This window comes from Staurois parvus, unplaced genomic scaffold (assembly GCF_062004578.1).
Source record: "Staurois parvus isolate SC_StPar_1 unplaced genomic scaffold, SC_StPar_1.0 ptg000818l, whole genome shotgun sequence".
NCBI lineage: Eukaryota > Metazoa > Chordata > Amphibia > Anura > Ranidae > Staurois > Staurois parvus.
The window spans coordinates 12,693,298-12,719,322 of NW_028318614.1; the positions used below are offsets into that span (position 1 = coordinate 12,693,298).

Consider the following 26,025-nt stretch of genomic DNA (forward strand, 5'->3'; position numbering starts at 1 on the left):
ACAACAAAATGGCGGCTGTTAGATATATATATAAAGCAATGAGAGATGTGACGTCCAATCATATCTCCCTGATGAAGTCATGTGACCAGGTGACGCAACGCATAGGGGCTCTGACATCACAACGTTGTCTCGGACAGAACAGCAAGTATAGCATACACAGCAGGCTATGCTTCCACTCTTTTAAGCACGTTGAAATTTGCACATATGCGAGTGTAATATTGTTCATTAATATTTATTTCAGTTACTTATATAGCGCCGTCAATTTACGCAGCGCTTTACATATATATTGTACATTCACATCAGTCCCTAACCCTCAAGGGGCGTACAATCTAAAGCCCCTAATTCACATTCATACATACACATACTAGGGCCAATTTAGACAGGAGCCAATTAACCTACCAGCATGTCTTTGGAGTGTGGGAGGAAACCGGAGCACCTGGAGGAAACCCACGCAGGCACAGAGAGAACATGCAAACTCCAGGCAGGTGGTGCCATGGTCAGGATTTGAACCAGTAACCCTAGTACTGCCAGGCAGAAGTGCTAACCATTTAGCCACTGTGCCACCCTTAATAAATCTTTAATCTAAAAAGGATAAGGCACTATGGGTTTTTTTTTTCCTTTATGCTATCCATCTGTGACATACTGGAGAGAGGTAACTAAAGGAAGGAGGAGACCTGGAGCGGAAACAGGAGATATCCAGCCATCCATTCCTTAACACAGGGATCAATTGATTGGAGAGACCCCAGGTGGATTATTACCTAATTACAACCATCCATAAAGTATTTGGAGAATATCACATGCAGGAGAATTATGGTTACATCTGTCCTTTGAGGACAAAAAGCGAGTTTTGCCTAAAAATTATTAGGCGAAACATAAGTTGAGCGCATAATAATATCACACTGCATCTGGATTTTGGAGTGTTTTTTTCTGAACTGAAAGAGGACCCTGTTTCTACAAATATATTGACTTTGGTTATGCGGTTTATTGATATTAGTTAATTTGATTTCACATTGGGCAATTGCACTGTTATATAATTTGATTATCAGTTTTTATATATATATATATATATATATATATATATATATATATTTTTTTTTTTATATATATATATATATATATATATATATATATATATATATATATATATATATATATATCCTAAGTTTTGGAGATATTATCACCAGTTGCTATTAGGTGCATTTTTTACACAGTTTTAACACAGGAGTGCGGCACTATTGGTTATAATTATTTTGAGTCACATAACACTATTTAATGGGTTGTGTGTTTATTTATTTAATTAATTGATTATCACAGTCATTGTTTATCATAGTAGCTCACAAGTATATATATATTTTTTTAGACCCTGATAGCTAGTGAGGAGCTGATTAGCAGCTCAGGTGAGATAGTCAGAGGGGTCAAATTTTGGTCAGGACTGAGAGACTCTGCTAGCCAGCCCCTATGGAATTTACCCCTGCTCTGCGGCTTTCGATGGAGGGCCTTGGAGGCAGTGGGTGGATCTGAGGAGTGGTTGGCTGCACCTTTTGAGGGACCTCAGCCAATCCCAAGTGGAGGCTTGGCAGGGGGCTGGACTCCCTAAAAGTTGTAAGAGTCTGCTCAGTAGCAGGAGTGTGGTGGTGGGAGAGGAGTGTGAAGCAGGAAGATGTGAGGCTTGAGGTAGAAGACAGCCAGGAGACCTAGTGGGATGGGGCCTTCCTGGAGCTGGAAAAGAGAAAAACTCAGGACTCATTGGCCCCCTGAGAGAGGACCACCTGTATGGCAGGGAAGGAGCAGCCCAGCAGATAGGCCTGGTAACAGCAGCCATCCCGCAAGCGGTACAGGAGAGGATCTGAGTGAGTACACCTGCAACCCTCCGTGGATAGGGAAAGGAGCACTCTGATAGGAAACCAGATTAGCCCTCTGCTAGTGACTGAACACCTTACTTAGAGGAACGGGAGCCAGATCCCCTGCTCAGGAAGAAAGTCTCCATATTGCTGGGTGAAGAGGAGTTCATCTAGGGTCTGGGGTGGTACAACTGGATGAAGTGGCACTGATGAGCACTGATAGATGGCACTGATAGGGAGGCACTGATAGGCGGAACTGAAGAGCACTGATAGACAGCACTGATGGGGCTGTACTGATAATGAGCAATGCCCTGATTATAAGTGCAAATAAAGTGCTGACAGCCTTGCCAGGTATCGCTTGTTTCTTCCTCACACAGACACAGCATGTGGGGAAAGTACTGCCGATAACCATTAAGTCTGTTTACATTGTAATCAGCTGTGATTGGACACAGCTGATCATGTGGCAAAGAACGTTTGGGATTGGCCCTTTACCATGATATGCGATCATCTGTGTCCAAACAACACAGCGATCACAGTGCATGCCGGGAGAATGCCACATGGGGTGCACGGGGAGGCGTGGTTCCGGGAGGACATTCGAGGGATCCTCCAGGAACATCAACGCTGTCTTTTGGCTATAGCATGGTAAGAAAGCGATTAACCCCTGTGTGCGTGAGGCTTAAAAGTTCCCAGTGCCTCTGAGTGTGTTGATCAGGATCAATAAAAACCTAACAATTGTTCTAATCCCTTTCCATTGTATCCATAATTAAATTAACTAATTTAGCTTTTAGTAATGCTTTAAGGTCTCAACCATTCATTCAGCACATAGAAATAGTGAAATAAAAATACCAGTGGTTAAAAATGTTATTACAAACATCACCCCACCCGCTTTTGCTTACCATTTATTAAAAAACAAGATTCCATAATACAAAAGGGACTTGTAACCACAGTGAATTAATTAATTAATTAATTAATTTAATTAATGAATGAAGAAAGCTAACACTAGAACTAGACTATGGTAATGCCAAAGTATTCCACAATCCATTTACTACTGTGAATCTTTGTAAAGTATCTAGTTGGTGAAATAGGTTGTACATAAACCCCACAGATGTCCACAGCAGATTCATCTGATATCTCACGGTACCAAGCAAGTGCCCTGAGAGAGCAGCCTTTGTTTTAGGTAGGGACCAGCAGTGCACCATGGGGGTAACACGCTTAGGGGTATATTGATAGAGTAAAGAACATGGCATTCAAGAAAACACTGTAGATGAATTAAAGGCTAAGTTCACTTTTAGAAGCATGTTACATGTGACACCCATATTTAGGGTGTAACATGCTCCTATGCACCCTCCTCATGCCTCCCCTCTGACAGTGGGCGGGGAATCTTTTCCACACACCTGCTGTCACAATCTGAAAACAGAGCTGCCCAGAGCTGCAGGCATCATCCTGGTATCTTTTTTTTCATGTGGTGATCGGCTTTCATGTAAAAGTAATCCTAGTGGCTAATTAGTTGCAGGATTGCTTTTACAAGCAGCGGGAGACGATGGCCCCCCTCCCCGCTGCCTTCCATGGCCTTCTTGGGCAGTCCTGTGCCATCGGGGGAACCTGAGAATGCAGCTGGTGTTTCTGCCAGATGACCATAGAGCTGATTGGAGACCGGAATGGTGCCAATCATCTCTATAGTCTAAGAAATCGGAAGCTACGAGCATTTCATCACTTCAGTTTCGCAGGATATAAACAGCGCCATTTGTAAATTGGGAAAGCATCTGATCACACCGATCTTGGTGAGATTAGATAACGTAACGGCAGAGGAGATCTCTAGAGTCTGATAGACCCCATATTTCTAAAAAAAAGAATACATGACAATGCCCATTGAAGTTATAGGGGATATTTGCATTCCCCGTGATAGCATTAAAAGTGATAAAAAAAAAAGAAAGGGACCTTGTGCCAGTATGTAAACAGCGGTTGCACCATGCATGTGAGGTATTGCCGCAAAAGTCAGATCAAGGGCAGTAATTCTAGCACTAGACCTCCTCTGTATATCTAAAATGGTAGTTTGTAAAGGCTTTTAAAGCGTTGCCTATGGATATTAAAAATGTATGCAGTTTCTTGCCATTGCACGAGGCATGCACAGTTTTAAAGCATGTCATGTTTGGTATCTATTTACTCGGCATACCATCATCTTTTATATTTTAACAAATAATTGGCAAATATGTTGTGTTTTTGTGCATTAAAAGTTTGAAAAATCGCTGCATGAGTACTATGTGATATAAAAAAAATTGCAGCACCCACCATTTGTATTCACTAGGGTGTCTGCTTTAAAAATATATATATCATGTTTGGGGTTTCAAAGTAGATTTCTAGCAAAAATACTGATTTTTTTTCATGTGAACAAAAAGTGTCAGAAAAGGTTTGGTCTTCAGATGGTGAGAAGAGTGAATGATGTGTGGCTTAAACTTCTAATGCTGGGCATAAAATGCTCCCTCCCCCAAAAACGACCCCTTTTTGGAAAGTAGCCACCCTAAACTATATGAGGCATGTTGAGCCAATAGAATAATTTATTTTTTTACCACAAGTTTTTGGAAAAAATTTACACACGCACACACTTACACACACACAAACACACACACAGTATATACAATATTTTTTTCCTACAACGTTATCATTGTCTTACTGTTTGTAGCTGAAGGCTATATCAGCAATCATCTTTCTCCTCTTCCGATATTCCTGATCAGAGAAACCCTGTGAAGAGTAATGGGACTGATCAACAAAATCATTGTGCTGATCTTAAAGTGGAACTTCCCAGCAGGGGATGAGGGGTTTTCTCAGCTAAGCACACCCTCCTGTCTGCTTGCCTGAGCTAATAGCAGATAGAATCCAGGAAGGACAATAAATGCTACATGAATTATCAGCCCTTATTCAAGATGGCCACAGCCAGAAATGCTAGGGGGTGTTTTTCAAAGTGATTTCTCAGCAAAATAAACACTGGAGATACGGATGGATGGATGGATGAGTTTACTTTGAATATTAAAAATGAATTAAATAGCATTTGTTGGTTTGTTGTTCTCAAATGCAGTATAGTGCTGCTTTAATACAAAAGGGCAAAGTATTGTATGATAGGTTATATTGCTAGTACTTGTCTATTTATCTAAAGAGGACTATCTATAATAGAATTATGAGATCTGCCTTGTTTTTGAAGATGCAGGCACAAGGTGGTCATCCTGTGTTCCTTGTTCTTTGTGCTAATGGCTACTGTGTTCATTGTAATATTAATTCCTCTGCCCCCCACCATCCCTATACCCCCACAGCTGTGAGATTCCGGTGCTGCAGGGGTTAATATAAGTCACTGGAGCTGTCACAGGCATTTGCCAAATGTGCAGACTATGCCCGTACTTTCTGCGCCCTTCTCCATTCATGAAAACTGTGCTTTTGCTTTCCACAAAGCACTCTATGAATGGAGGAGTCAGTCCTTTCTTTTATCTGCCTGCCCTCCATTCATAGAGCTCTTATCATTGCAGGAAGTGATAGTACAACTTTTAATAATGAAGCAGTGGGGCAGAAAGGACGGGCATAGGCAGAACCTTTGATGAGAGCATGTGAGATATACAATGGCTCTTACTGACCCCCCAAGTGCTGGAAGCTCACAGCTGCAGGGGTATCTGGAGAAACAAAGGAATTATGATTTCACAAGGGACACTTTTCATTTGATGTAAGTATCATCCCTGGTGATGCTAAACAAATATATAGTATTTAACTAAACTTAAAAATTAACTACATGATGCATTATTCTTTATATATGTAGCAAATTCATGGTTAGCCTGCTAGGTACATTTAGTTTTTGGCTCCTTCTGTAGTCAGGGGAGCAGTGTTTGTTTGGTCTGGCCTGTTCAGGTTTTCACAGGCTGGGAGTTTGATTGCATACTCCTGCCTCTGGAAGACGTTTCTGGAACTTAGGGATGGAGAATTAAAAAAAAAAACAGCCTGACTATTGAGCAGGGCCCAGGAGGCTAGGATGTTGGTAAATAGTCTGGAAACCTGAGTCTTTTTCCCTGCTGAGGGAATGGAACTGTGAGCTGAAAGGAGAAGGGCTGTTTGACTGGATGCTGGACTGCTCTACAAGCGGCTGGACCTATGGAGTGGCGTTAAACCTTGGATTGGTGTTAAACCTAATTCATCGTCCCAAGTCATGAACCAATGGACTGTTCCAGTCTGCCTTTACCTGTTCTGCATCCTACTCCATCGTCTTCACCCGTGAACTTGTGGACTGTTCTAGTCTGCCTTTGCATGTTCTCAAACCCAGTTCATGGTCCCCAACCATGAACCCTTTGACTGGTCCAGTCTACCTGTGCTTGTGCTACTGTTACTAAGAGAGAATTGTCCCCTGCTAACAATATCTAAAAGTTTTGGAGCAGCTAAAAAAACATAAAATCGGTGCTTTCAGTGGGATGAATTTTGGACAAATTAATGAGGCTGCACATTGAATGTAACTATGGCATTTATCTGTACCATAATAATGCAAGTAGTAATCAGTACATATATCTCTCCTGTTTAATTTTGTGTGTGAATTGATTAGAATGACAAAGAGGTCACAGTATTGACCGAGAAAGCTGCCACAATAATACAGATGGATGGGACAGTGGAGTAGAAAAGGAGCATAGTACTGTCAAAGGACTAATAACATTCCTTGCCTAATAAAGCCAATTTGATGTGTTGGTACAATGTGTTAAGGCGTACAACTTACCGGGTGATCTAAATCTAAGTCTGGATCAAACTTGGTAACCAAATGGTGACACTTGTTCAATTCTGAAATTTTAGTGGGAAACCAATGAACTGTAAAGCAAAAAGAGGCATTGTTGCAATCAGGTCTGGCAACAGGAAAACCTGGACCTGGAACTTCCAGCCAGGCTAGGGAATAAGATCATTACATGCATACACAGCTACACAACTTATTTTAAGCTTTATAGTGGTATTTAACCCTGGTAGTGTTTTAGTTTAACACAATTTATACCCCAGCACTTGCAGTTTATGGCTTTCAATGCTGTTGGCTCCTGCTCTCTTAGTTCTGCTTCTCTGAACTTCTGGTCTTCACAGGAAAGCATTAACAGTTGACAGTGCAGTCTCAAGGAAATCTTTTAGCTTGAAAAAGGGAGGAGGAGGAGGATGGAGGAGCAGGGGAGTGCCATCAAAGACTACAGGGCTGTGTGTTTCTATTGATACACACAGGGTAGGGAGACAAAACTCTGGTCCCTGCATGCATGGGTAGCTCTATAGCATGCAGCAAGAGAACGTAGCTACCCTGAAACAGGAAACCTGAGGAAACTGGTACTGTAAGAGAGGCAAAGCTTAGATAAAGAAGCTTTATACTCAGCAAATGATTACATTAGCTGTTGAAAGTGCTTAAAAATGAGCATTTGGTTATCATTTTCTGTTCCGTCAGCTGATACTATTTTGCACTGCTATCCACTGAAATCAGGTTTTATCTCTAATAACATAGTGTCAGGGAATGGCTGCAACAATCAGTTATTCACCATCGTAAAACAATCAGACTGGGCACATCTCTGCAAGACAAATGATAGCAGGTAATGATCAGGACAGAACATCTGAACTGCACTTGTCCTCCACTGCGTATTACAAGGGACAAAGGTCCCTGCTACTATACTCCTATTGTTTAAGATCAAAACTGAGGGCTGAAGACTTTCCTTATTGAGCCATGACTCCCTTTCTACATTTCAGAGGTACACATGTGACCCACTGTTAATTTTGTTCAGCCCAGTCTAGACATGTACATACCTTTCATCTCTTTAGTAGTCCTAACATCTTCTGACACTCTTTTGATGGAGCTCATTAGTGTGTTGAGATCGGAGCGATGAACCTCACACCGTACAAAATATTCCACATCTGGGGCTGATGATGATGTTTTCTTTCCAAGTCGAGTCTCCAGGTGCTGTATTTTGGCTTCAAATGTCTGTAATACAAGAAAATTTACAATAAAAACGTGTCAGGGTTTTTTTAGATTTTAAAGGATAAAATATGAAGTTTATTGGTTACAGGGTCACATGAATGTTTATCAACCTCAGGGCTGTAGAACAGGAAAACTGGTTTTGCAAGATACACTATAAAGACTATAAATGTAAATGACATCATATTATCTAAAAGCAAATAAAACGGTGTTGCGCTAATATCAATAGTACTAAGGACACAATAATTCGAAGAGTGGGGAGACAGAAAAAATAACCCCAAAACAAAGGTGATAAGTATAAAGGCCTGAATCCAGACCTAATTAGGTGCAATATGAACTGTGACAAAGACAACGTGAGTAATAATCAGCAAGTGAACATAAATAATACATAAAAATGTAAAGGCCTGAACCCAGACCAAACTAAGTGCAATATAGACTGTGATGAAATACAACGTGAACAATAGTCACCAAGTGAACATAAATAATGTATTCAACATAATAGGACTAACACATTTTAAATAAAAGTGCACAAAAAACTGTGCCAAAATCAAATGGCAAAAAATATGTGCAAAACTAATCATACAAGGTGCATGAAACTATAAATGCATGAAACTATAAATGCATCATGAATGATACATAAAAATGTAAAGGCCTGAAACCAGACCAAACTAAGTGCAATATGGATTGTGATGAAAACAACGTGCACAATAATCAACAAGTGAACATAAATGATGTATTCAACATAATAGGACTAACACATCCTAAATAAAAGGGCACAAAAGGCTCCCTGCAAAGAAAACTGTGACAAAATAAAAAAGCAGAAAAATATATGTTTCAAACTAATCATACAAGGTGCATGAAACTAAAAATGCACCTTATAATCAGGATTGATGCCAGTGAAAAATGCACAGTGGAAATAAATGTGCGTCGATAAGCACAAAAAATAATTAAAGCAACGTGACATCAAAATAAACATAAGTGATCATCAAATCGGCATAAAGTCCATGTAAATAGTTTTTTTTCCTTGTGCTAGTGGTGTCTAGGTCTAGGTGTTTGCAGCTTTTTTCAATAGTCCTATCTATACCTATAGCAGCGCAGAAGATTTTTTTTTATCTAAAAGGAAAATAGGAAAGTGTTGTTTTTACTATTCTATATGGCCCAGGCGTAAGATGGAAAATTATGGTGCAGGATTTATACAGAGATTGTTGGAAAAGTCATAATTAGGTTATGAAATTGATCTCTGGATAAATAACACCTCTATCACAAGTATCACATAATTAAAATTATAGGATACTTAAGATTAGTATTACAAATAATTTCAAACACCCCAGAAGAACATAGCTATACACCCAATAAGTGAAATAACATATTTAAATTAAACTAGGGAAATAAAAAAATATATATCAACTATAAGATTAAATTGAATAAAATCCAAGTTTTATTCCCAGAGGACCTAATATAGGGCTTTCTAGTCTTACAGTGCCATCTGATGGAAAAGTGAATCCAATGACTATGCAAACAATTAACTAATCAGTAATATTTCCCTGAAGGTCCTACTGGGAATGTGGCTCCTAATTCAACACCAATCACTTTCTAGGTAATGTATAATTACCTTGAAAAAAGTAATCTTACTCCTGAATATAACTTACTATAACATATGTCCTTATTTGTGTGTTAAATTTGATTTTACCTGTCACTTACAGTGCCACAATCCCCTAAGAAAAAGGTAATAACACAGCCTGTAGATAGACTTGACCCCTTTTATTCTGCTGCAGAGAAAGAAAAGGGGATGAAATGATAAATGCAGACCAAGTTGTCTGCTAGGTTAGTTATATAATTGGTACTCTGTACCCTTGTTGTGATACCTACAAGTGGACAGCAAATTATTAAATCCATCTTACTGTTAGGCATAAGATTTTAGCTGTATAAATCTTTGTTTTACTTGTGGAATGTACATTTTATGTGTCTGTGTCATACTATTAATCCTGCTGCTATATGTGGTTGTTAGTGACTTAATTGTTAAATAAATCTTCTTTTATTTTTCTATTTCCATAGTCCATACTTTCACACCATTTTATTGTGCTTAAACATATATCTGCATAGAGAACAAAATTACTGATTAATTATTTGGTCAGCATAATTATATTTAACCATATATTTCATAATGGAGACACCCTAATATATCGAACAATTAAACAATAAATATCCCTTACCTAATTAATTGTTGAAGGCACCCTAATATATCGATAGATTAAACAATCGATAATGCTGACTTAATCATTCAAACTTCCTGACTAACAAATATTAAATATAGTTACATTTAAAATGTCAAGAAACCCACATAATTAAAAACTATAAATAAATGCTGGTTTACACACTGTTCATACATACTGAGTCACTATGGGATTCATTTTCTGTATTCTGCAAAAAACCTGGTTGATCCTGCTGTCCTCTATCTCCCCCTTCTGTCCATGTCCCCACTGCAGTTGGGGATTTTGTAGAGCAGTGTTGGCAGCTAGTGCACATGCTCAGTTTTAAGTGTATTTTCTACCTTGAGCATTTCCTCCTTATCATATCTGAGCAACCCATGTGACTATAGAGTCACTCACGTGGGTATATACACACTGGTAAATGACAGTCCACTCTCTCTCTCTCCTCCTCCATGCCCACTAACCAGCTAAACACATTGGGGGCGGGATATTACATCTTAACTGATGATGGCGTCAGCTCCCTGTTTAAGGCACAGGTTGGAGGGTGTAACACAGCTTGTCACTGACAGAAATCCACCCACACCATGTTATTGCTAAAAAAAGAATAACAATTTAACTTCAATTATACAGTGTTTCAAAAAGAATGATCTGGTTTACATTATAGGTAAAGTTGATCCAGGGAATATCTGATTGCTTCTCATGAGATCAGGAAAGAATTTTTTTCCCTGCAGGAGCAAATTAGATCATGCTTTACTGGTTTTTTTTGCCTTCCTCTGAATCAACTGTGGGTATAGGATTATAACTTTTTTTTTTAATGGTTTAACTGGATGTACTTTTGTCTTTTTTCAGCCAGACTAACTACAGTATGTAACTATGTAATTTTAAAACCATATATATCTGTGAAACCATGCATCGCCAATGATTGAAACCTGTACTGCTTGAATGGGCGTGGCCCAGAATTACAAATGATGGTTGCTAGATACCATTACTAGTGCCCAAATCGAAGATAACCTCAGTCATTAACAACATGGCATCTATGCAACAGAAGGCATTTTGTGTTCTCCAGTTTATCAAGACGTGATAACGGTGCAGCGTGCGCATCAACAGCATTTTGGGATTGATCCACCAGTAGCAAAGAACATTCATTGTTGGTATAAACAATTCGAAGAATCAGGGCATTTATGTAAGCGGAAGAGTCAAGGGCAACCATGCACTTTAGAGGAAAATGTACAACAAATTCAAGAGGCTTTTCAGCGAAGCCTGCACAAGTCGTCGTGTTAGCCGAGAACTTTCGATCCCTCAATCAACTGGTGGCGTGTGTTAAGATGACGTTTGTTTCTGAGTTTGGAGCATTTCCCACAACTTAATGAAGACTAAAGATTTCATTTTTCAGCAAGACGCAGCACTCCAGATTAGCACAACCACGTTCATCGGTTTCTAACTGAAGCATTGCCTCAACATTGGATAGGTCGTACTACACTCTTGGCCTCCATGATCTCCAGATGTTGCACCTGGTGACTATTTTTTGTGGGGATATGTAAAATGATGTGTTTATGTTCCACCACTATCCGCTGACTTGGATGAGCTCAAAAGCAGAATCATGGATCTAGTTACTTCTGAGGAAGAAGGCACTCTCAGACACATTGGAGACTAATTCAGCTATCGTCTTTATTATTGGTGCAGCAGGTAGAGGGCACATAGAGCATTTATAGCACAGTAAGTGAAATTTCAGGACATTTATATATAATTTATAGTTTGTTATGTAACTGTATCACATTTTCATTATTAAATATAACTTTTTGAAATCGGGACATTCTTTTCGAAACACACTGTATAATTGTATGACAGTTTAAAACAGTTTATTAATATTATTATTTATTTTTACTCAGTATCCCAAAGATTGGTTTATTTATTTTACATATGTTACCAATAGCAGAAGACTAGAAGCTCCTTCTACCACTGTTTCCCTGCAGCTTTGATAGGGTTGCCCATAGTAATCAGACTCTATTCAGTTTCTAGACCAAGTTTGGAAATAAGAGATATATCCTAAATGGTTGTTTTGTGCAATGCAGATATTCATTTCAAACACTTTTATAAATTAAATCAACTGACCAACACAATGGTTTTAAATGGTCATTGTTTTAAATACACTTAAGAAATTGATTAGCTACCTGTTCCTTGAGCACCATTAAAATCCAATTCTTCTTTTTTAAAAATGTGTTCATAGAAATGTGCTTTCGTTCCTCTGGTCCCCATTAATGCACCTCTCTCTGTGTTGTAGCAGAGGATCAGAATTCACATAGTCATCTAAAGAAGACTGTTATCAGAACTCGAAAGGGAAAATTTTAGTCTTCTTACTTTTTATTAACGTGGTTATAAAGGTTTAAGGATTTTACCTTAATGCATTATCTGCATTAAGGTAAAAAACCTTCTGTGTTTAATTCCCACCCCATCCTAAATACTTACCTGAGCCTGATCTCAATCCAGTGCTGTTGCCGAGAGCAGCGTCTCTCTCTGTTTTCTCCATCCTCACTGGACATGAAGGCAGCATTGGGAGTGATTGGCTCCTGCTGCTGTCAATTAAATGCTGTGATAAGGGAGCAGGGGGCATGGCCATGCCACAATATGTGTGTCTGTGGACACAGACAGTGTAGCTTGGGTTCAAGCCTGTATGAATGCTCCCATAGGAAGAGGCTTACCATAAGGGCACTCACCAAAGAGGAGAAGCCCAAAGTGCCTCCAGCGGACCCCAGAAAAAGGAGGATCAGGGTTGTTCTGTGCAAAACCATTTCACAGAGCAGAAAAGTATAGCATGTTTCTAATTTAAAAAAAAAATGTTTACAATCACTTTAAGGTGTTTTTACTCGTTTTTAAGGATGCAACAGACTTTAAACAGATCCTAAGGATTACAACATCTGCTTTCAACTACCCTGGACCTGTTCTTGTGCCCTTCATTAGCTCACTATTTTCACCATCTCATGAAAGTGAAAAGTCTCGACCAGAGACATACCTGTACATCACTGGACTTCAAGTGGTTATAGCGGGATGATGGCCACAGCTGCAGGCACCATGAAGAGTAAGAAAGCATGGTAAGGTAATCCTTTGGTAAGCCGTAAGTACACCAGCGGTGTGGGTCCTGGTCATTCAGGATGAACGGGGATGGAGCCGTCAGCTGTCAGCTTTGAAAATTTGAAAATGGGGCCAAAACCAGCATGGACCGCAAGGAAGACAGGGACTCGGTGGGTGACCAATGGCAGAGCAGGAAAATGTCAGGTGACGCGTCACCTTCGAAACGCGTCACCTGACATTTTGCTGCTTTGCCATTGGTCACCCGCCGAGTACCTGTCTTCCTTGTGGTTTTGGCGCCATTTTCAAACTCACTGCACTGCTGACAGCTCCATCCCGGTTCATTCTGAACGACCAGGACCCACACCGCTGGTGGACTTGCGGCTTACCAAAGGATTACCTTACCATGCTTTCTCACTCATGTTTGTGAGTAGTTTTAACACCCTATGTTATTCATAAAATAATAACCCTCTACACTTAGATTGGCGCCCCCTTCTGTCTGTTTTCATCTCCTGCAGAGTACTGCTTCGCTCTATGGGGATCTGCCTTCGTCTGCCATACACCACTTAGGATCCCTGGATTGTGGACTTTTATGTCTTGTCTGTCATTTTTTATTGTATTATCTTTTATTGTATCATTATTGATTTTTATTATCATTCTTTACATATAACCGCTATCCCTCCCTCTTTTATATTTTATATTGACCATCCACCATATTTAGAATTTTATTAGTTTGGTCCCCTCCCAGCGGTGATTTGTTCTTTTGTTCTCTATATTGTTATACTGTATACTATATACTATATGATGGCTAGTTTGATAGTGTGCTTGGGATATTCTACTGTGAGTTTATATATACAGTATATAAATATATATTTATATTATATATGGTATCATGGTGATTTGTCTTTTGTGCTGTGTAAAAGCAGAAAAGTGATACTTGTAGTGTGAGATGTCCTGTACTGTCTTTGAGATAGTCAGTGATGTGCCCTCTGGCTGGGATTGGGAGGCAGACAGCAGTAATGTAATTTCCCCGTGTATGTGCCAGCTATCTTGTGCTGTCCTTGCTCTGGTAATGCGATCAGTGCTGTCACATTAGTGGTAATGCATTGATGTGCAGATAAGTGCCACACAAATAAAGCAGGAGGAGCAGCATTGCAGTGCCTCCAGCATACACCTTGTACCAAGCTGTATTAACCCTTCCTTGTGTAGCACCTTATCTCTGCATGTTGTTAAAGTGTATGTTGTCTTAAATATTTATTTTTTTCTATGTGTGTTCACAAATATTTGTATTCAATAAATCATAGTCTCTATCATTTTGATGTACATTTTCTTTCTGAAGTACCTGGTTTATCCTGCCAGTCACCTTTGTTCCTTGTTCTAAACTGACCTCACAAAGCACAGAAGCTGATCTTGTTTTGCGTTGTCAGTTTTCATCCTTTGCCAGGCCATTCAGAGGTACAGGACACTGTGCAGACACACAACATGCCTGTATTGCATAGTTTGTTCAGCCACTACACCCCCTCATTGTGATAGACTGCCTTTTGAACACGCCCCATGCCCAAGCACAGCCTGCATTGTGCCTCCGGCTGAACAGATTATGGAATACAGGCACAGTGTTTGTCTGTACAGTGTCCAGTAACCCCACCCCCCACTATTAAGAAGATAAGATGCATGGTCACATGACAGAACGTTTTTAACCACTTGCCCTCCAGAAGATTTACCCCCTTCCTGACCAGGACATTTTTTGCGATATGGCGCTGCGTTACTTTGATGATTGTGCGGTCATGCAATGCTGCCCCCAAATAAAATGTATGTCCTTTTTTCCTACAAATAGGGCTTTCTTTTGATCACCTCTGCGGTTTTTTTATTTTTTGCGCTATAAACAAAAAAAATTAAAAAATTAAAATTCTTCATAAATTTAGGCCAAAATGTATTCTGTCTATGCTAAAAAAATCACAATAAGTGTAAATTAATTGGTTTACATGAAAGTTATAGTGTCTACAAATGGCGGTATACATTACATACCGAAAAAAAAAAAATTTCATACTAGTAATGGCGGCAATCAGAGACTTATAGCGGGACTGTGGCGGGCATTCTGACACTGGGTGGAAACTGACTAACTGCCACTGACATCTCCAGTGACACTAATACAGTGATCAGTGCTAATAAAAAGGTCCTGTACTGTACTAATGACACAGGCCAGGGAGGGGTTAACATCTGGGACGATCAAAGGGTTAACAGTGTGCTGTGTGCGTTTTACTATGTGTGCTGTGTTGTGTATTACTTGGGAGACATGCTGCTTTGTATCTCTCTGCTGTGCAGAGAGATACAAAGCAGGATGTCTATGCTGACAGAAGAGAGATCTCTGTTCCTGGATGGGAATTGCTGGCCAGAACCCAGTGATTAACATATCCAGCAGCCAAAAGCGGCACAGGTAGAGCGGCACATGCGCGCTCCCCCTACCTAGAAATACAAATTCACTTATTATAACGTGATTTTGCGCAGTGGATCCGCCCTGTAGCAGTAAATCTGCTATGGGGCGTCTCTTAAGTGATTAACCTTGTAAAACAGGTAAGAAAGATCTTTTCTGAAAATAAACAAAATCAGATATGGTGCTTGCATATCTATAACTGTAGGAGAAAGTGTCTATAACATTGTATGTTCACAATTACTTTAACCACTTCCCATCCGCCCTACAGCAGAAGTACTTCTACAGGGTGGCACAGGTGCGCAAAATCACGTACATATACGCGATTTTGTATTTCCCGCCATTCGCGGCCTCGGCTCTCAATCACCTGGTCCTGACCAGTGATTACTCTCCAGTTTCCGGTGATTGCCAAGCATCTCTGAAGGGGGGGGGAGAACTGTTTGCAAGCAAAACAGTTCTCTCCCCTGTCAGATCCTGCACACTGCTTTGCATGGATGTGCATAGCTTACAGTGAAGCATGCAAACACAGCACACAGTAAAACAACACACAGTTAACCCTTTGATCACTTCAGATGTTAACCCCTTCCTGCCCAGTGCCATTAGTACAGTGTCAGTGCTTTTTATTAGCACTGATCACTGTATTGGTGTCACTGGGGATGTCAGTGGCACCAAGTCAGTTCCCCCCAGTGTCAGAATGTCCGCTGCAGTCCTGCTATACTAGTAAAAATAAAAAATAAAAAAATCCCAGTATATATACCGCCATTTTCACATAAACCAATTAATTTACACTTATTGGGATTTTTTTTAAGCAAAGACATGTAACAGAATACATTTTGGCCTAAATGTATGATGAAATTTGATTTTTGAAATTTTTTTTACAGGACATGTTTAATAGTAAAAAGTAATAAATATAATATTTTTTCTCAAAATTGTGAGTCTTTTTTTTTTATAGCGCAAAAAATAAAAACCGCACAGGCGATCAAATATCACCGAAAGAAAGCTCTATTTGTGGGAAAAAAGGACATACATTTCATTTGGGTGCAGTATTGCATGACCACGCAATTGCAATGCAAGCCATACAAAGCAGTGTGCAGGAGCTGACAGGGGAGAGATCTGTGTTGTTTATACACAGGTCTTTCCCGTCGGTAATACTTGGTGATCACCGGGTGCCGGCGAGGAATCACCGACCAGGACCTGGTGATTGACAGCCGAGGCCACGATTGGTCCCCTACCTGGAACTGCAAAATCACATATATATATACACATGATTTTGTGCACCCATGCCACCCTGTAGCACATATAGAGAAAGAGAGAGAGAGTATGAAAAAGTATATGAGTGTATATATAGTATATGAACATCTTACAAAGTATAAACGTAGTCCTAATAAATCATCATATTGGATCTACATCAAAATGGAAAAAACATTTATGAACAGTGTTGAAGGCCTTCAGCAACATCTGTCTTTCACATATAATACAATTGTAGAGCTACCCCGAAGGAGCCGCTGTTGATAATGCGTCCTCTGCTTTACTACAACTGTCTAATCTGCTCAGTCCCAACTGTGGTTTTTAGGGTTAGGCTATTACTCTAAAAATGCACAGGAATGTGGCCACAAATAGTTTGGTAGTAAATCACTTGAATGTAACAAGGCAATTCAGCACAATACTGTGCAAATCAACAAACAGATAAATAGGTAGACAAAAAAGCACCATGATAGAAAATTGGGCAATGTATCCCTAATTTGCACTTAAAATACCTATAGCACTACTAAATAACCTCAATCAGTTCAAAAGAATCAAAAAGGGTCCTGGTGTACACTTTATGCAACCCCAACAGTGGGCGTGTGTATGTGTTCTTAGAGTGGGGTTACCCCTGGAGGTGGTGAAAGTACCTGGCACCTAGTAGTTAAAATTGGCTGGCTTTTTTTTTGTGGGGGGCCCTTCTTTAGGTGGTGCTCTGTCCCTTTAAGAATTTTAATAGGTCACAAAAGCAAAACCACTAAGTAGGAGAAATTTCTGTTTTGGCTAACAGTGTGTGTGCTGGATGGATCTTGACACAGGCCGCAGTCACTCCAATCCTCCAGAAGCAGCAACTCTCTCTCTCAGTATCTGAAGGCAGCTACAATAGGCCCAGGTGCAGGTCCGTACCCTCTCCCTTACGTTGGGGTACAGGCACAGCAACAGCAAGTATAAACCAGTACCCCTTTCAGACTATTCCTCCCATAATCCTTGGCTCTTGTATATTAGTCCTCTCTAAATCTCCTATTCCCTCTACTCCCTCTCCTGCTGTCTAACAGGCTCTGCTCTGCTGTTGCCAGAAGGGAGGCGGGAGTGGAGGATCGAACTTACACCACCCATTCTGCTACTGTGCTGCAATGAAGCTCTGTGAGAGGTGGTGGCTGCATAGACACACAGCTTAGTGATCCTCCCAACATGAGGTGTTCCAGTAGGGGAGTAGACAGGGGGAGGAGGTTGAGCAGGGGGACAGCAGAGTCCACACACACCCACAGCTGCTCAGTTTTCTCTTTCTGCCAGCACAGCTCTGCACACTTGGCAGGGGGTGGTCAAGCAAGGGCAGAATCACACAGAAAGACAGATGCCACCCGGATACACAATTTTAACATCTCTAATATTGACAGTAATTCACAACTTCTGCCATGTGAGTCAAATAATTAAAAACACCTATGCAGACTTCCTGGCCCCAAAGGATGGCGTTATGTAACTAGTTAACATACACACCCGCAGTGGTCCACATAAACGGGGTGCGATTGTGATGTGGTGCAGAATTTGCACAGAAAATGCTGTGAATTCCGCAACGCATCAGTGTAAACCCAGGCTTAAAGAAAACCAAACCCTCCTATTGTGGCAGCACCCAATATTGCAGGGTTCCCCTTTAAACTTTAACATTTCTAACAGTATCTGCTTGCAAAGCAAGGTGTTCAGCTCACTTTCCCCCCTCCCTTATTTCCTGTAAAGTAATGTGTACCAGCCTGTAGCTAGCACCCTTATCTATAGCTGGAATTTAAGGCTATATTCTGCAGAGTTTAGAAAGTCTTTTGAATGTATAGAAAGTGAAAGGGGAAAAATATGCAGTGTGACGTAATTATTGGTATATATGCTTGTAAGAAGTGGATACAACTCACTCGGATTTGCAGGCACGAGCCCGGATGGGTCAAACGGCGCTGTTTTTAATAAATCACTTGTTTTCCTCAAGGTCCGTGTCTGGAGTTTCCTGGTTTTCCAAAATTACTACTACACTATCCTTTTGTAGCCAAACACAGTGCAATCTTAGATCTGAAATTGCCATGGTGCTGCACATACGATCAGATATGACACCAGCCATTTGAGTGACAGTGATCGTCAGAGGAATGCCTTAGGCCCTGTTCACATCTCTCCATTTCGGCTGTCATGCATTTTGGCTTGTGTTTTTTAAGTGTTTTAGTGTGTTTTACATGGGTTTTCATGCTTAGAGCATTTTTGTTGTTAACCAGCGGGCATGCTTCTTAGTGACAGCATGAGGGAATGTGCTTCCTAAACGTACGGAATTGATGAGGCATGGCTGTATTTACACCCCTGTTTGCGGTTTTCATTGTATCTGGCAGGAGATGGTTGTAACCTGTATCCAGGGGAGATGCCTGTAACCATGGGATGACAAGCTGCCGTGTGCTCACCCACAGCAAGTTGAAAATGTATGCAAATTTCATTAAAAAGTACAACATGTGCATTTTTCAAGAGACTCCAATGGTCCAGAAAACACATATAAATGTAAAATTGTACATGTCTCATTCTTAACAAAGCAGTGATCAGATGTGAATGGCATCACTGGGCTTTACAAAAATGCACATAAAAACGCAAGGGTGTGAACAAGGCCAATACACTGCACATGTCCTGGTAAACAGAAAATGTCACATTGATATGATTAATTAATAATTATTAATTTAATTATAATTTAATAACATTTATTGAACATTTCTAACTTTCTTTTGGTAAATACTTAAAGTGGTTGTAAAGGGTGAAGGTTTTTTACCTTCCTGCATTCTATGCTCAAAGGTAAAAAACATTCTATGTGCAGCAGTGCCCCCAGCCCCCTCAATACTTACCCAAGCTTCATTGCGATCCAGCGATGTGAATGAAAGCCTCGGCTGTCCTGTGTCTCTGCCTCCTCAATGGCTCCCGCTACTGTCAATCACAACCAGTCAGCCAATGAGGAGAGAGAGGGGGTGGGGTTAAACCACGGCTGTGTGTGAATAGACACGAGGAGCAGTGGGTGCCCCCATAGCAAGCTGCTTGCTGTGGGGGCACCCAACAGGAGGGAAGGGCCAGAAGAGCCTGTGGGGGACCCAAGAAGAGGAAGATCCAGGCTGCTCTGTGCAAAACCAAAACCACTGCATGCAGTAGGTAAGTATAGACATATTTGTTATCCCAGCAGACTTACTGGCTGGATCCCCAGATGAAAACAGAAGACAGAAAGCATAAAAAAGAAAACAAATGCAGCCATGACATCTAAGAATTGCTAAGCAGCAATATAAGATATGTTTTCTTTTGAGTTTTAGTCACCAGTCACACCACTGCGATTTAAAATCGCACGATTTGTGTGCAATTTCAAGGTGATTTCAGGTGCGATTTCTGAAGAGTTTATTGCTACTTGTGAAGATTTTCAAAAATTTATTGCAGTGCGATTTCCATTATATTCTATGTATGTGAAATTGCAACAAAACTGCAGAAAAAGTAATGCAAGAACTACTTTAGAAATCGCGCTGCAGCAAACTGCAAATGTTAAGACACCGACATTCACATTCATTAGATGCGATTTCAGGTTAATTTCAATTCCCACATTGCACCTGAAATCGCACCGGTATGACCGGGCACTAATACTGCTTTAAATTGTTAAATTATTGAGACCTCAGCAGACATACAACGTTGGTGGGTTCAATGTGCGGGTATCTTTAAGATGAAATACTGCTAGTAAGCCTTTATACATACTAGTAGAATCTGAGTTTTGGTAAAAGAAAAGAAATAGTCATATTGGCAAAGAGCATCTGTGTGTGTTTTCTTCCTTTCATGTAAGGGTGTGCCAGAAACAATTAATTCATGTTTGTCTGTGTCTTTGTAAAAAAGACAAACTCCCCAACATAATTAAAACCTTCAGACTTACGGCATCTCTGAAAATGTCATTTTACCAAGGTCACCGTGACTTCATGACATAACCCTATAGACCAGGCAGGATGTCCGTACCATGACATAATGCAGGCATGAGTCACATCCTCCTGCCTGAGGAATAAAGTATCACTTTTTATTTTAGGAGTCTGAAGTCTATACTGGCGAATGTGATTTGTATCTTAAACATATTGCCAAAGCCATTCAAATCATCTTGAATCACAGGCAGTTCTTCTACTGTTATACTGAACGCTGCAGTTAATGAAGCACATTCCGGCAAATTACTATCCCCAGTATGAATACTTGTACTGTGGTCTACCTGTATATTGGAAAAATAGAAAGAATAGAAATATTGTTTCTAAAGGTTCAGGTGCTGGGAGTGATCCTGCCTTCACTACCTTATGATTCACATACCTGGAACAAGCATGGAGCCAGTAAAATCTGGAAACGAACATCTAACGTACTTATCCCAAAAATTGGAATCATTCTCGAAGACTCACTAGTTAGTGAAATCAGGATCAAGATGACAGCGCCAGAGACTGCCCCCCTATGAGAAAGGCAGTTAATTTTTCTTTTATCTTCACAGACTCTTTTTAACCCCTTGGCGCCGGCGCCTCCCAGCCCTTTAAGGGTTCTAGAAGCCTGGAGACGGGGCAGGGTTTTAGGGTCATGTGACCGCCGTGATTCGCTGTCACGGCGGTCACATGATCAGGAAAGGTCCCAATCGAAAGAGGACATCGGGACCTTTCCGTGAGTACCGAACATGTGGCAGGAGCGCACAGGGTGCACGCTCTCAGCACATATGGTTTTTTTAATAGAACGCAAATGTGAGGCCGCTCAGCGTCTAGGCCCAGATGCCGGGAGGCCGCACATTTGCGCTTTCGGCCAGCGCCAAGAGGTTAAAGAAGAATCCCAGGTATGGATATATTACACTAGTTACATTAGTACAGCTTGAACCAATGTAACTTTCTATATACCATACCTGGCTGATGCCCCAGGAATCTGGAAATCACTGAAGTAGATACGACTACTCCAGTGATCTCCCTTTGCTTCCGGGTGTCATGCTTAACCCTGATGCAGGTGGTCAGATACTATAGCTAGCTTCTGTGTTCTTCCCCTATAGCAGGAGCACTGAATTAAAATTCACGGCGGTCCGGTTGGTAATATTTTCTTTCTGCAGAGGTCCGAAACTCATTTTTCTTCTATGGACTCAGGTCTTTCACATCACAGCCCCCTTTACATTAATGTCCTCAACCCCCCCTTTCCCATCTCAGCCCCCCGTACATCACAACTCCTTTTCACATCAGAGCCCCCCAACAGTGCAGCCCAGCTTACATCACAGCCCCCCTTCACATCACTGTCTTTCCTTGATATCACAGTCCCCCTTGCAATCATAATCCCCCATATCACAGCTCCCCTCTCCTGATATCACAGACCCTTCATATCACAGCTCCCCCTCTAACATCACAGCCCCCCATATCACAGCTCTCCTCACATCACAGCCCCCCATATGACAGCTCTCCTTCTCACATCACAGCCCCCCAGTATTATAGCTCCCCCCTCTCACATCACAACTCCCGCCTATCACAGACTCCCATTTCACAGCTCCCCCCCCTTCACGCCACAGCCCCCCATATCACAGCTCTCCTTCTCACATCACAGCCCCCCAGTATTACAGCTCCCCCCTCTCATATCACAACTCCCTCCTATCACAGCCCCCCATATCACAGCTCCACCCTCATGTCAGAGCCCCCCATATCACAGCTCTCCTCACATCACAGCCCCCCATATCACAGCTCTCCTTCTCACATCACAGCCCTCCAGTATTATAGCTCCCCCCTCTCACATCACAACTCCCTCCTATCACAGACTCCCATTTCACAGCTCCCCCCCTTCACGCCACAGCCCCCCATATCACAGCTCTCCTTCTCACATCACAACCCCCCAGTATTACAGCTCCCCCCTCTCATATCACAACTCCCTCCTATCACAGCCCCCCATTTCACAGCTCCCCCCTCATGTCAGAGCCCCCCATATCACAGCTCCCCCTCTAAAAGCCCCCCCATTTCACAGCTCCCCCCTCTCACTTCTCAGTCCCCATAACACAGCTCCCCCCCTCTCACTTCACAGCCCCCCATATCACAGCTTCCCCTTCGCACTTCACAGCCCCTCATATCACAGCACCCCCCTCATCACAACTTGTACCAACTTGCCGCTGCTGAACTCAGAGCAGAGAGGAGGACGGGAGGCATAGAAGGTTTCCACTGATGGCAGGAGCTCCCATCTCTTCCTGATAAAAAGCGAGTGACCCACATGGTAGGTTGGCTCCCCGCCCCTGCTCCCCTGTAGACCTGCAATGTTTCCCGCCCTCCTCCCTTCTCTGAGTTCAGCAGAGACAAGCCGGTACATTCAGATGAGGAGTCCTTCCTTCCATTTCTCCTGCCCTCTTCCCTATTGGAATTCATCAGTAGCAGCGATGACGGCCGTAGATCCATAGTCAAAAGGCAGGCAGAGTTCATAGAATAGGCTACATCTGACCAGAGGTTGTCAATGAGGAAATCCAAATTAGCAGAGCAGGGCAGACAAACAGAGCTTGCAGCATATGTAACCAGCACTATCACAAGCATGAGACTGCAGGCTTGGCAGGTTTACACCAGGTTTGGGATCCACCCAGAGACTGGCCATATTAATCACCCTGCAGGTGGACAGACAGACATAGATGCATCAAAGTCAAAACCAAGATGCTGGAAAGAGACTGGGAGCCATGATGGAGCAAGAGCGCTAGACACTCCTGACACCGTGTCCCTCACTGAGCTGCTGCCCTTCTGCATTCTGAGCACAAGAGGTCGGCCACTTGGCACAGGCACCATAAATGCAAAGTAATCTCTGTTTGGATGAGGAGGAGAGGCGGTGTGATGACATCACACTCTCCATCTCATCCAATCACAAAATGATTTGCACTCTTTTAAAAAAAGCAAAGTATTTTCTAATAGCCAGTTCACATAAATGCAAATTGGATGTGTTATGAGCCGCATCCAATTCTCATGACATGTGAAAGAATATTGCTTTCTTTTGTGCCTGTTCGCATATGTTTGGTGCGGATTAAAAGAGTCTTGTCACTTTTCTGAGCAGTGCAGTCCGGTTCAGGTTTGAACTCAGGCTCATTGACTTCTATGGGAACCGCTTCTGAATCGTACTGAATGTCATCAGTTTATGAACACAATTTCAGCACGTTTTTCTCTCTTCAAATCCTTTACTGCATCTGAACTGGCCCTAAACTGCTGAACAACTGCTTTGTAATTTGCATGTGAAAAGAGACCTTCAAAACCGCACTGTACATGTGTGATTCCAGCCTAAATGGTGCCTGTATAGAAATGCCCGTAGCAAAAAAGAAAGAAGAAATGGCGCAGGGCATACATGACTAGGCCCAGAGTGGGGAAGGAGGAACAGAAAGGGTTAAGGCAGATCCAAGGGGTTTGTTTTGATAGTGGGGGTATTTGGTTGGTGGAAGTTTGAGAGTAGGTGGGGTTTCCTGCACTTTAGGGTGGGGGGTTTCAGTGAGGGGGCGTCAGTTGAGCTGGAAGTCAGGAGTGTGAGCTTCACTCTCGCCCTCCCTCTTTTTGGTGAGTATTGGGTCCCTCCAGGTGAAGGGGGGTTATGTTGGTTTCTAGGCGATTGTTGGTCTTTGGAGGCGGTTCTTATCTTGGAAGGTAAAAACAATGGTGTGGAACCCATCGGTGGTATGGGATGCCCGGGGACATTCCCAGTTAACCAAGGTTTAACTGGAAGGTGGTGGTGCTGCACTGCGGACGGTATGGTTGTCTCCGAGCTGGTTGGTTGCGGCTGGAGGCCTAGTGTATATGGTTGTCCACAGGTGCATTTCGGATTGTTTGGGGGGTGCCTTCGAAGACCAACAACAATTCTTTGGGTTTCTGTTATAAGTAATGGTTGGTGTGTTTAAATTTGTGTTGTTAATAAAAGGCCATGTTGGCTATTTACTCCAAAATTGGTGTCATGTGTTTTGTAAGTATAATTGGTTAAGGGGAAAGGGGGGTTGTACGGAACAGTCATGGTGGTAATGGGGAGTGGACAAGCCTATCTCTGGTGCAATAGTCATGAGCAGCTGACCTCCTGTGTTCAGAATGCATTAGGGCAGCAGCTCAGCACCGGACCTGAAAGCAAGTGGAGATCACTGGAGTAGTGGTGTAGTGATTTCTCATTTCCAGGAGCATCGGTCAGGTATAGTGTGTGTGTGTGCGTATATATATATATATATATATATAGTGACATTGGTCCAAGCTGAACCAATGTAACTATAAAAAACCTTTCCTGGAATTGATCTTTAAGGGCTCATATACACTTGCTTTGCTCTGTGAAGAACGCTCTGCATTTGGATCATTCTTCAGAGAACTTTAGATGGACAGTGAGGAGGCATTATATAATCTTCTCACCACCTGCTTTAACCCCTAGATACCGGGTAACTGCTGTGCTGGGTGCTGCAGCATGGCCCCATTCACATAAGTGAGTCATGCTCAGAGGGCTCACAGGGGGTACAATTCCTGCCGCCACAGCTGTGGCTTGTGTATAGCCCTTGTTGATGCCTCTGCAGAAAAAGGGGGAGAAATTGAAGGCTGGTAAAAACATGGCTAAACCATTGGGTTTTACTACTGCCTACCCCCCCCCCCCCCATCGCAAGTGTAAACAAGCCCTAAAAGGAATGTAATTATATTAAAGCAGTTATATCGGCAATTTTTAAACATAACAAACATGTTATGCTCACCTCCTCTGTGCAGTGGTATTGCACATAGCGACCCTGAACCTCTTCTTCTGGGGTCCCCCTCCAGCTCTCTTGGCTCCTCCTCTCCTGTTTCTGCCCCATAGCAAGCAGTTTGAAGCAGACATGTGGGCTCACTCTCAAGACAGGCTGTGTATGTACAGTATGTAGACACACACAGTGTGGCTTGGCCCTGCCCCCTTCTTCCTGCTCCCAGGATTTGATTGACAGCAGCAGGGGCCAATGGCTCCTGCTGCTACACAAGCATCCTGTAAGAAGAGAAATACAGAGCAGAGGAACTGTAGATGGCCACAGCGCTGGATCGATACAGGACTAAGGTAAGTGTTTAGTGGGGGGAGTGGCGGCACAGCAAAAGGCAAAAGTTTTTTACCCTAACACAGGGAAAGCATTAAGATAATAAAACATTTTGGCTTTAGAATCACTTAAATGTGTCGTTGAAATCTCACTAAGGACAGATGCTATTTCTCCATAGACACTAATCAGATTCAGACTTTCACTACCTGTACATTAACCCCATTCACTGCCTCCTCCCCCTGTGTATGAGCTATACATTACTGATGCACTCGATCTAG

General features: G+C 41.9%; 1 protein-coding gene across 1 annotated transcript in view; it reads right to left on the reverse strand.

The window, feature by feature from the left end:
• TH (tyrosine hydroxylase) overlaps positions 1-26,025 on the reverse strand; it is a 93,304-nt gene that overhangs the window by 44,877 nt on the left and 22,402 nt on the right. Inside the window, exons 3-5 of the mRNA XM_089654951.1 lie at positions 7,629-7,803; positions 6,580-6,668; positions 4,513-4,580 (exon numbers count right to left, since the gene is read on the reverse strand). Of these exons, the coding sequence (XP_089511077.1) occupies positions 4,513-4,580; positions 6,580-6,668; positions 7,629-7,803 (332 nt within the window). The remainder of the gene's footprint in view (positions 1-4,512; positions 4,581-6,579; positions 6,669-7,628; positions 7,804-26,025) is intronic.